Raw genomic sequence first — 12,603 nt, 5'->3', positions numbered from 1 at the left:
CTGTCAGACGTTAAATCCGCTCAGCATCCGATGCTGCTGCTTCTCTGTCTGTCGTCTGTCTGTGGGTCGGTCGGTTGGTTGGTTGGTCGGTCGGTTTCCCTCCAGATGCACTGTCCTCTGTCCACTCACTCTGTTGCCGGACATGAAACTTATTATTAGACTTTGTTACTGATGCAGAATTTACTCACGTTAGCAGGAGTGTGTGGCGGTCTGTGGCGGTGCGTTCGCTGACACGTCTTTGTATTTCAGATGTTTTTTTGTGTGTGTGTGTGTGTGGGGGGGTGAAACTCCCCGTCTGATTAAAATCCTTCCACCTCTGTCGGCCTCCAAGGTTCAACTGTTATAACTGTTATTAGTGTTACCTCCTTCTTATATAAGCAGGTTACTTTGTTCTTAAAGGGATAGTTCAACATTTAGTCAAATTGGCCCATCACCATAACCCCTATAGTCATAGCAGTAGGTTTGTTACCTTTAATTGTCGGTGCAAGCTGTTTTTAGAACGGCGGAGCAGAGCCATGAGCTGCTCAGAGCTACGCTACGGAGGCTCATTATGGGATTTCTTGGTTTCCCTCATCAAATACACAATCCAACAACTCCACAACGCTCTGGTGGACAAGTTGTGAGCTGCACATTCACCACGCTATGAGATAATAACACAACGTTACCACACAGAGTTGTTTTAGAGGGAAATGCAGAGACTGTTGATGAAAAACTGTCCCTGAAGGCAACGTGCATCAGAGGTTTTACATGAATTTCCCTCTAAAACAACTCTGTGTGGTAACGTTGTGTTATTATCTCATAGCGTGGTGAATGTGCAGCTCACAACTTGTCCACCAGAGCGTTGTGGAGTTGTTGGATTGTGTATTTGATGAGTTTGATGAGTTTGAAACCAAGAAATCCCATAATGAGCCTCCGTAGCGTAGCTCTGAGCAGCTCACGGCTCTGCTCCGCCGTTCTAAAAACAGCTTGCACCGACAATTAAAGGTAACGAACCTACTGCTACGACTATAGGGATTATGGTGATGGGCCAGTTTCACAAAATGTTGAACTGTCCCTTTAAACGTTGTGAATGAATCTGAGCTTTAAACTCGTTAAAGTCCTGCAGGTCAATAATAATCAATGTGTCCTGATCGCTGACGGAGCTTCATCAGACCTGGGAAGAGTTTTTGTGTCAATGAAGAGAAATTAAATTAAAGGAAAATAAATGAATAAAAGAGCAAAGAAAGATAAAATCCTCTGATCCAGACTGAGACTTCATATAATAACGTTATGTAATAATTGAGATGTGAGAAATAAAGAAAAAGAAGGTTGTGAAATAAATGGAGTCAGATCACAGGTTAAAATATAAAGTTGTTTTTTTCTTTTACGGTTAATCAAGTGATTAATTGTTCTGCCATAATTCAATAAACAGACCAATAATAAAAGTGACAGAAAAATCAGTTTCACTTCAGCTTCTGGTTTATGACGTCATTTCATTATATGAATCTAAATATGAATTAAAGTTTCTACTGAACATGATTCAATTTGAAGAAAAACAGGAATGAACAGTTGCTGTGTGTTTAGATTTGATAAAGTTTGGTTAAAGAGTTAAAAATAGAATCTCATCCTCTTCAGCCTGAGACTTTATTCTTTGCTGTTCAATTCAACTGGATTTAAATAATATAGGTTCATAATAAAACATTTAATGTCAACTAAACCACATGAAACTACATTATATTAATAATGAGCTGTTTTATCTGAATAATACTAACAATGTTATTATCATTTTAGTAATAATATAATAACCTTCGGGGTGTAGCTCTACTGTGTGTGAACCTTTAGCCTCTTTTATTCTGTATTTTCTCCTACGTCACAATAACATTTGCTCATATAAATGTTATTTATCATTAATGAGTGAATATTGTTTATAATCTCTGGGCTGTGAATTTGATTTTCTGCCTTTATGAGAAGTTTTTTTCCACAAACTTCAGTTTTGTTTCCAGAATTTACAGAAAAACTTTTACTCTTTTGTTGATCAGTTTTTCTTCCACCGTTCCAACATTAAAGCTTAATATTTAATATTAAATATGTATAATTATTTAAATACTTGACTTCACCTGATTCACAAGGAAACTACAGTGTAAATTATGGGATGTTTTCTAAAGGTTTAAGGGTTTATAAACAGTTTTCTACTGAGCTGTCAATCAAAAACTCGTGGGCCAATGGGGACACACCTCTGATAAGCCCCGCCTACCTGAGATGACCGGTTTTTTTTTGCTTCAGTGAGTTTTTTTTCTCTCTTAAAGGAGAATTCCGTCCATTTTTGACCCCTAAATCGTTTTCCTAATGGTCACCCAATAAACGGTCAGAGATATTCTGGACATTAGCTACCACTGCTCTGCTCCACCGGTTATTCTAGTAAAGAAATCATCACAACAAGGACAAAGTGTTAGTTTCTCTCTGTGATGGGATAGTAATGTCTTTCTGGGATGTTTCAGAGTTAAAAACACAAAGTTTCTACTGTTTCTACTCTACACTATATGAGTTCAGTGGTGTCTCTAAGGATTCCAGTCATGTACCAGAGATATCTGATTGTTTTCTGAGTGTTTGTTTTGTTGTGGTTGAAAGAATTGCCACAACGATTTAGGAGTCAAAAATGGACGGAATTCTCCATTAAAGGGACAACGAGGAGTTTCTATTTGGTTATAAAAAGTCTGATATTAATGTGGATGAATCTCCGTTACCACTTGTTAATGGTCCATTTTAGATAAATCTATGGTTTTGTCTCTATGGTTATTTTGTTATTATTAGTGGTGGTGGAAATGCTGGGCGAGCCGACCAGCGTTTCTTTACTTTCGGTTTCGTGGCGAGTCATGAGAATAACGCCGCCGTATGAATCTCCGTTTATGGTGGGAACTACGACGGTATGTGATCGTCTTCCAACCTCTGACTTTAATTCTTGATGAATGAAAACATGAGAATTTCACGGTGCGGAGGCTCATAAATGTAGTGTGGAAACACTTCACTTTAACAAAACTCCTCGTTGTCCCTTTAGATAAAGTTTTTTTTCTTTCTAAGCTCTTATTTTAGTTTGACACTGAAGAGGTTTTGTTTGGTTGATTTGATACTAAACTAACTCCGTATCATCAGGGCCGTTGCTAGGAATTCTGGGCCCCCTTAAAGAATACTAAAGTGGGCCCCTCCCCCTAACTTTTCCTTTTTTTTCTCTTAGACTACGTATGTATTATCGTTTTTTATTTAGCCTTCTTTGTTTTGATGCTAGTGCAGCATTACACTGCAAGAACTCAAGTATCTTAGCAAGAATGTTTGTCTTATTTCTAGTCAAAATGTCATTTCTAGTCAAAACAAATCTCATTCTACTTAAAATAAGACTCATCATATTAAAAGCAGCTTGTTTTTAGACACTTTTTACTTCTTTCAAGCAGATTTTCACTTGAAATAAGTAGAAAAATCTGACAGTGGAGCAAGTTTTTCTTCCTTATTACAAGCACAAAAAACTTCCTTTCACTGGCAGATTTTTCTATTTATTGTGAATTTAAGTGAAAATGATCTAAAAACAAGTTCATTTTTAGGTGATGAGTCTTATTTTAAGTGGAAAGAGATTAGTTTTGACTAGAAATGAGACATTTGGACAAGAAATAAGACAAATATTCTTGTAAAGATGTAGAGTTTTTACAGTGTACTATGAGTATTAGTCAGGGTCTTACGCAGAATAAATCAGTCATACAAAGATTAGACTACTGGGGTTTTTTATGGGCCCCACTGGGCGCTGGGCCCCTAGAGTTATCATCAACGGCCCTGCGTATCAACTCAGGAGCAGCAGAAGTGACCGATGGAGAAATAAAAAGAGGAGAGAAAGAGGATGAAAGAAGTCAGAGGCTTTATTATTATTGTTATAATTGTTGCCAGGGCGACGGTGAGGACCTGAACCTGAGGTAGAAGTTTCCCTGACAGCAGCTCAGCCTGAAGGATGGAGAGGAGGAGGAGGAGGAGGAGGAGGAGGAGGAGCGGCCTGGCTCAGTGTGGAGGAGGAGGGGGGGGGGGGGGGAGGGAGGGGGCGGAGCTTCCTGTTCACTTCCTGTTTACTTCCTGAACTGGGACACGGGGGCGGGGACTTTGATGTCCTGTCCCTTCTCCAGACGCTTCTCACACTCGATCAGGTAGTTGACGCCGTCCACCACCATCTGCACCAGCTCCACCTGCAGCACAGCAGAGACACGTGATTGGTCCTCACGGTTTACAGCAATAAAATAAAATAAAATAAAATAAAATAAACATTTATCCACAGTTTCCTCTTCACTGTCTTTTATTTTGAAGGGTTGATCCATGAGAAGATCTAAAAACCATCTCAGTGTAGTTTTCCATCTCCTCTCTCAGCTTCTCTCTGGAGCTCTATAGTAACAACAGTCGATGTCAGCCAATCAGAAGAGAGGAGGAGGCTCTGAGCCTCTCTTCTGATTGGCTAACTGTTTTCTAAAGTGATCCAATAATAAAAAACAGAGCAGATTTCAGAATAAAACACCAAATTCTGCAAGTTGTTGTTGGATGGTGGGTCCAGGTGGTGAGGGGGCGGGGCTTTGTTGTGACATCACAAAGTGACAGGAAGTCCTGACGGCTGGTTTTAAAGGGATATGCCAATTTTTTTTTTTCATGTCTTGCCTCACTCCCGAGTCCATGACCAGCAGATAGACACCATCCTTTCCACTGTGCGTGCAGTAACCATGGAGATAGAGCCGCAACGCCGTAATTAGCTTAGCTCAAACACTGGAAGTATAGATAGTGTTAGCCTGCCTCCACCTAAAGTCGCTAATTAGCTTAGCACAAACGCTGGTAGTGTGTGGGTAGTGTTAGCCTGCCTCCACCTAAAGTCGCTAATTAGCTTAGCTCAAACGCTGGAAGTGTATGGGTAGTGTTAGCCTGCCTCCACCTAAAGTCGCTAATTAGCTTAGCACAAACACTGGAAGTGTATGGGTAGTGTTAGCCTGCCTCCACCTAAAGTCGCTAATTAGCTTAGCTCAAACACTGGAAGTGTATCAAGTTCAAGTTCAAGTTCACTTTTATTTGTATAGCACAGTTAAAAAGACCTGTGACAGTCGTCCAAAGTGCTTCACAGAGCAGAGACAGAAACAAAGACAAATGCATGTGCAAGAAACAAAAATTACATGCATACTATCACACATTCTCACACACAGATGTATGTACATATACATATACGGACATATGCGCATACATACACATACGCAAATGCAAATGTGCACAGCTACAGTAGTCATAGACAACATTGCACATAGATATTTAAACAAAAAACTCGCCAGGATCAGAAGTCCTTATGGGTCCGAAGGCCAAGGAGAAAAGGTGCGTTTTTAAGGCACACTTAAACCTCTCCATGGATCCCGCATGTCTAACATGTAATGGGAGGCTGTTCCATAGTCTGGGAGCAGCCACAGAGAAGGCACGATCACCCTTGGTTTTTAATTTTGACCTTGGTGCATCCAGCAACAACTCACTGGATGACCGTAGATTTCTGGCTGGATTTCGGATTTGTATAAGGTCTGCTAGATATAGAGGAGCCAGACCAGTTAAAATCTTAAAAACAATTAATAACACTTTAAAATCAATTCTAAAGCGGATAGGGAGCCAGTGGAGGGAGGCCAGAACAGGGGTGATGTGTTGATGTTTTTTAGTGCCGGTCAAAAGGCGAGCAGCAGCGTTTTGCACCAGCTGCAGGCGACGGAGTGAGCTCTGGTCTAGACCAACATATAATGAATTACAAAAATCGAGCCTACATGTTACAAAGGCATGGATAACTCTTTCCAAGTCATTAAAAGATAAATAAGGCTTGACTTTTGATAAAATACGAATTTGGTAAAAAGACCCTTTTACCACTGAGTTGATTTGTTTCTTAAAATCAAGTTTACTATCGAAAGTAACCCCAAGGCTTTTTATAAAAGGAGTGGTGTTAAAAGCAAGGAGATCCTGACCATAAATTGTGTGTAGGCTGCCTTCAGGGAGGCCAAATACGGTGACCTCGGTTTTATTTTCATTGAGGTTAAGATGGGTAGTGTTAGCCTGCCTCCACCTAAAGTCGCTAATTAGCTTAGCACAAACACTGGAAGTGTATAGGTAGTGTTAGCCTGCCTCCACCTAAAGTCATCAGAGAAACTCTTCAGCAACTCTAAACGGAAACCAGCGGCCGATCTTCGTCTCAGAGCTGATAAAACTCTCCGGTAAGGCATCTTGAGCGGTCAAATGCCGCTAACGGCACGAGATCGGTCAAAACGGAGGGTTCAAGCAAAGACGCTTTATTTTGGTTCAAGCTAGCTACATCGAGGGTAGGTTAGCTTCCTATTTCAAAGTAAAAGCACAAATTCTATCCTCATGGTTCACACTACACATGGACATCTACCTTTATACTGTATGGAGATTTAAAGGAATATGATTGATTGATTGATTGATTGATTGATTGATTGATTGATTGATTGATTGATTGATTGGTTGGTTGGTTGGTTGATTGATTGATTGATTGCTAACTGATTGATCCTCACCTCTGACTTGCCCAGGCGGTCGTTGTTGGAGATGTCGAACGTGTCTCCGACGGCGGCCGTGTCCACTCCTCCTGTCCCTCTCTTCTGCAGCCGCAGGTTGTCCAGGATTTTGGGGAAACGTGGATCCTGAACGGAGATTCACTCGTTTTAACAGGAAGTAACAAAGACGTGTGTCTGTGGGTCTCTGCAAAAACTCAAAATCTCTCCAAGAATATTATTATTTCTTGTCAAAATGTCTCATTTCTAGTCAAAACTAATCTCTTTCCACTTAAAATAAGACTCATCACCTAAAAATGAACTTGTTTTCAGATCATTTTCACTTGTTTCAAACTAATTTTCACTTGAAATAAGTAGAAAAATCTGCCAGTGAAAGCAAGTTTTTTGTGCTTGTAATAAGAAAGAAAAACTTGCTCCACTATCAGATTTTTCTACTTATTTCAAGTGAAAATCTGCTTGAAAGAAGTAAAAAGTGTCTAAAAACAAGCTGCTTTTTAAATGTGACGAGTCTTATTTTAGGTAGAATGAGATTAGTTTTGACTAGAAATAAGACAAATATTCTTGGTAAGATTTTGAGTTTTTGCAGTGTGTGTGTGTGTGTGTGTGTGTGTGTGTGCTACCTTGCTAAGCTTGGGCAGGCGGACGTGGACTCCGGCCCTCAGCCCGGTGCCCAGGTTGGAGGGACACGTGAGGACGTAGCCCAGATGCTCGTTCCACATGAACTCCCAGCCTCGCTCCTGGATCAGGTGCTCCACCTGAGGGGGAGGAGAGGGGGGAGGGAGGAGGTCAGAGGTCACAGAGAGGAGGACTGAGCATCTCTACATCTGATCAACCTGAGAGGTCTGAGCCTCTGTCAGCACGGCTGTGGTTGGAGCTACACGCTAATATGTCGCCATTTGTATCAAATTTGATACATGAAAATACATGAGTTTTTGAGACATCCTCACAGCAGGCCTTCACTTGGGACATCCAATATGGCCGCTCTCAGTCAGTGACCCAAATGTGTTTCCTCATGGATATTTTTTGCCAATTTTGAAAAAGTTAAATGGATAGTTCAACATCAAGTCAAATTGGCCCATTGCCATAATCCATATAGTCATAGCAGTAGGTTCGTTACCTTTAATTGTCGGTGCACAGAGTCGTTTTAGAGGTAAATTCATGCAAAATCGCTCATGCACGTTGCCTTCAGGGACAGTTTTTCATCAACAGTCTCTGTATTTCCCTCTAAAACAACTCTGTGTGGTAACGTTGTGTTATTATCTCATAGCGTGGTGAATGTGCAGCTCACAACTTGTCCACCAGAGCGTTGTGGAGTTGAGTTGTTGGATTGTGTATTTGATGAGTTTGATGATGAGGGAAACCAAGAAATCCCATAATGAGCCTCCGTAGCGTAGCTCTGAGCAGCTCACGGCTCTGCTCCGCCGTTCTAAAACAGCTTGCACCAAAAATTAAAGGTAACGAACCTACTGCTATGACTATAGGGATTATGGCGATGGGCCAATTTGACTTGATGTTGAACTATCCCTTTAAGGTAAGAAAACGTTAAAAAATTGTTACTGAAACGTCATAACATTACGAGAAAAAAGTCATAACATTAAATTTCCGAGAATAAAGCTGTACATTTACGACTTTATTCTCGAAGTTTGTGATTTTTTTATTTGTCAATGTGGCCTTAATACTCCGTCGTACAATAAAGAGTCCAATTTCAAAAATATTGGAATTTTCTGACAATGATTTCATGGTTCAGGCTTTACAGGGTTAACCTCAGCAGCTTCACAATTTGACCTGATGGTGGCGCTAAATCCAAAGTGAGATCATCCTGAAGCTTCATGAACGTGTGTAACATTAATGCAGTGTGTTGTTGTAAGATGAACCTGTTTGAGGCCTTTGCAGAAGCGGTCAAACACTCTCTTCATGTTGCCGCCCTTCTCCATGGAGATGACCCGGGTGTGGTCCTCCTCGTTGATCCAGATCAGGAACGTCTTCTCGTTGTTGTGCCTGAGGAGCGGAGAGAGAGAGAGGACACACACCGGTCACACACTGAGACACACACACACACTCAGACACACTGCTGCTAAAGGAGTTAGTGACAACACAACACAACACAACACAACACAACACAACACACAACACAACACAACACACTTCCTGTTGGTTCAGCCTCCTGAAGCCGACATGCAGCAGTTAAAACCTCTATGGTAGCTACGCTGCATCATGATGCCAGTGGGGAAAAAATGTTTGTAGTGTTTTTATGTCTCAAAATAGACTAAATAAACATCATCTAAAGACATTTTAAAAAATTATTTATTTTTGGAAGTTTTTGGGGATTTGTTGACTGTAGGCAACATTGTACCATTACGGTTCATCATCTACTGTATTAGAAACAGCGACCAGTCTCTGTAGACTTTACCCTTCACTGGCCTCATCCTCATCTTCCTCATCATCATCATCATAATAATAGCCTGATGTTTACTTTACTGCATCCAAAATCACATTTATTAAGGATAAAAAACAAAATGATGATGAATTATATGTTTTTGAACATTATATTTACACCTAAACACACACTACCATAGTCTCATAATGTAATATTGATTCCATAATGGTCCACTGTCGCCTCAAGGCAACGTTGCAATTCTCTATAATGGTACGTTGTTGCTTTGGGGCAACAGGTGCATTTTAACAAGTTTCCATTATTTAATAAGTACATAAATTGCACGGAACTATTAAAAATTAAACTTTACTAATCTATTAGTGTAAATATATATTTTTCCAGATGAAAAAGGGCCAGGAAGTTACTGTATGTTTTCACACCGTTTTAGTGGAGCAAAATGGCAAACCTGTTTCCTTTGAAAAAGTCTGCAGAAAAGGGTTTCAGTGGCTTCTTGAAAGTCATGTGATAAATTAAAGTATTGTTATTGGTTCTCTAAGGTCTCCTCTCTTTTTTAAAGTATTACAGCATTAAATGGGATGAATTGTGGAGATGTGACAGGCCAGAAAGTGGTATGTTGCCTGAGGGCAACATGGTACCATAGAGGGTTAAAACCTCTGTAGGACTTAGTGCTTATGGTGTCATCTCCATCTACTTCCTGGATGAGGTCACTGTGCCTGAGCCTGGGCCGGGTCATGATGTCATAGTGATGTCATCAGCTCGCGAACAGAAACGGTCACTGATGCTGCGTTCGAGAAAACTCGTAACTCTGAATCTCCTGGTTGAAAACTCTTGAGTTCTGACGTCAAAACGTTGGAGATGCACAACAACGACCAGGGACAAAGTCTGCATTCAAAGTCCTTCACGTATAGCCAAGACATTAAAACTTTACAAGGGGCAGAAAAACAATTTAAAAAGAGCATTTTAATGTATATTGGCATTAAAATGCACTTTAATCTATGTTTTTGTGGTTTTGCACGGTGCAGGTTGTTGTGCGACATCAGACAACTGATTCTTGGAGAAGTCTGGGGAGATTCTGAGTTGACTTGAACGCAGCATAGACGGTGTGATGTTCAGCTTTTAATCAGTGTTGATGGGTTGTTGGGTTGTTGGATTGTTGAGTTACTGAAGCTCCTCTGAGTCTGTGATGCTGAAGCCGACTGGGAACTCCTACAGTCAGACTTGTACCTGAACGCACCGTGACACTGGGAGTAGTTACAGTTAAATCTCACATGGAGTTAGTGTCGACCTGTGTGAGGTCTGTTAAAGCTCTCAGCACCTTTATGTAGCTTCAAACCAACTTTACACAATGTGAAACACTTTTACAACAACAACCTGAGACTAATTTACATTTTGGAAAAAATTTTTTTACATATCATAAAACAAAATTACACATTCACAAGTCCAGAAACAAATGTATAAATGACATCAACCTGAAAGTGAACAGAGTCGACCTGGAGGTGATAACAGCAGCTGCCAGTTCCAGTTGTTTTTGTCGTCAGTCCAGTTCATGGTGACGTTTTGCCGGTTTTATATCACAGGAAGGAAAACTCTTCTACGAACAGATCCCATCCATGGCCGTCCATCAGGTAATCATGAACTCCATGGGTGACAACAACAACTGGAATTGGCCGCTCCATTAATCACTTCCAGGTCAACTCTGGATTCTGCACGTTCCCTTTTCAGGTTGATGTCATTTGTAAATTTGTCTCGGTGCTTGTAAAAGTGTTTCACATCTTGTTAATTTGTTTTATGAATATGTAAAAGCAAAAATCTTTGCACATCTATTTCTTTTGCAGGTGCGTTGGAGGGTGATAATTAAGTCCAAATTAGAAAAAGAAGAGTTCCCACACACATGGCCAACTTGCAGAATTTATTGCATTGCACGTTTCGGGTCTTGTACCGAAACTTTGCAATGCAATAAATGCGGGAATTCCTCTTTTCCCTTTTATGACATGTAAAAAAGTTTTCCACAAATGTAAATTTGTCTAAAGTTTTGTTGGTTTGCACCTCACAGGTTAATAACTCGACACACGTCAGAGCCACAGCATCATCGTGGTCATGCAGAGGGACCCACCAGATCCCTCTGGCGTCGGGCCAGTCTCTGGCCATGAAGGCACAGGTCAACAACGGAGAGACGGGCTTGTCAAACAGGAAGTGGTCCTGAAGGTGGAGAACAGGGAGGGGAGGGGGGAGTTAAAGGGACAGTTCAACATTTTTGTCAAACTGACCCATTGCCATAACCCCTATAGTCATAGCAGTAGGTTTATCGCCTTTAATTGTCGGTGCATGTTGTTTTGAGATGGGCGGAGCAGAGCCGTGAGCTGCTCAGAGCTACGCTACGGAGGCTCATTATGGGATTTCTTGGTTTTTCCCTCATCAAACTCATCAAATACACAATCCAACAACTCCACAACGCTCTGGTGGACAAGTTGTGAGCTGCACATTCACCACGCTATGAGATAATAACACAACGTTACCACACAGAGTTGTTTTAGAGAGAAATACAGAGACTGTTGATGAAAAACTGTCCCTGAAGGCAACGTGCATCAGTGGTTTTACATGAATTTCCCTCTAAAACAACTCTGTGTGGTAACGTTGTGTTATTATCTCATAGCGTGGTGAATGTGCAGCTCACAACTTGTCCACCAGAGCGTTGTGGAGTTGTTGGATTGTGTATTTGATGAGTTTGATGAGGGAAACCAAGAAATCCCATAATGAGCCTCCGTAGCGTAGCTCTGAGCAGCTCACGGCTCTGCTCCGCCGTTCTAAAAACAGCTTGCACCGACAATTAAAGGTAACGAACCTACTGCTATGACTATAGGGATTATGGTGAGAGGAGGAGCTGACTAAATGTTGAACTGTCCCTTGAAAGACGGGGAGAAGGAATCAGGTTCTTGTACATTCTACCTCTCTGAAAACACAAACTACAGCCTCGTCTGCCGTGAGGCGTTCACTGACCACGACTCTAGGAACAGGAACAGGGTGTATGGGGGGGGGCTTCCTAGTCTTACCAGATCCCTCTGGAGTCGGGCCAGTCCCGGGCCATGAAGGCCGAGGTCAGTAACGGGGACACGGGCTTGTCAAACAGGAAGTGGTCCTGACGGGACGCAGCAGCGTGAATGGAGCAGATTAAAGAGCCTGAATCATCTAAACCAATAAACTCTCTAATCTACCTAATAATCTCTCAGACTCTTGTGACGCAGCATTAAACAGCTGTTTCAATATTAACCACCTACTGTGAATCTATTATCTAAATACTAACAGCCTACATCATGTGTTTTATTTATTTATTACACTGCAAAAACTCAAAATCTTTCCAAGAATATTTGTCTCATTTCTAGTCAAAACTAATCTCTTTCCACTTAAAATAAGACTCATCACCTAAAACTGAACTTGTTTTTAGATCATTTTCACTTGTTTCAAACTAATTTTCACTTGAAATAAGTAGAAAAATCTGCCAGTGAAAGCAAGTTTTTTTGTGTGTTTGTAATAAGAAAGAAAAACTTGCTCCACTATCAGATTTTTCTACTTATTTCAAGTGAAAATCTGCTTGAAAGAAGTAAAAAGTGTCTAAAAACAAGCTGCTTTTTAATAGTTAAGTAAAGTTGGAAAGATATTCACAGATTC

General features: G+C 40.8%; 1 protein-coding gene across 3 annotated transcripts in view; it reads right to left on the bottom strand.

Moving 5' to 3' along the window:
* Positions 1-3,863: 3,863 nt before the first annotated feature.
* ckmt2a (creatine kinase, mitochondrial 2a (sarcomeric)) overlaps positions 3,864-12,603 on the bottom strand; it is a 20,687-nt gene continuing 11,947 nt past the window's right edge. For 2 of the 3 annotated variants that reach the window (XM_085792536.1, XM_085792537.1), the window contains 5 exons: positions 11,051-11,136; positions 8,417-8,540; positions 7,163-7,297; positions 6,546-6,671; positions 3,864-4,199 (listed from right to left, as the gene is read on the bottom strand). In XM_085792536.1, the coding sequence (XP_085648662.1) occupies positions 4,083-4,199; positions 6,546-6,671; positions 7,163-7,297; positions 8,417-8,540; positions 11,051-11,136 (588 nt within the window). In that variant the 3' untranslated portion in view covers positions 3,864-4,082. Of the gene's footprint in view, positions 4,200-6,545; positions 6,672-7,162; positions 7,298-8,416; positions 8,541-11,050; positions 11,137-11,987; positions 12,074-12,603 lie in introns of all 3 variants that reach the window. The other variant, XM_085792538.1, reaches the window with a different exon arrangement.

This window comes from Trachurus japonicus, chromosome 12 (genome assembly GCF_045865225.1).
Source record: "Trachurus japonicus isolate A0001 chromosome 12, Traja_1.0".
NCBI lineage: Eukaryota > Metazoa > Chordata > Actinopteri > Carangiformes > Carangidae > Trachurus > Trachurus japonicus.
Note: the sequence above shows the minus strand (reverse complement) of the source record. Positions and strands in the feature narration are given on the sequence as shown.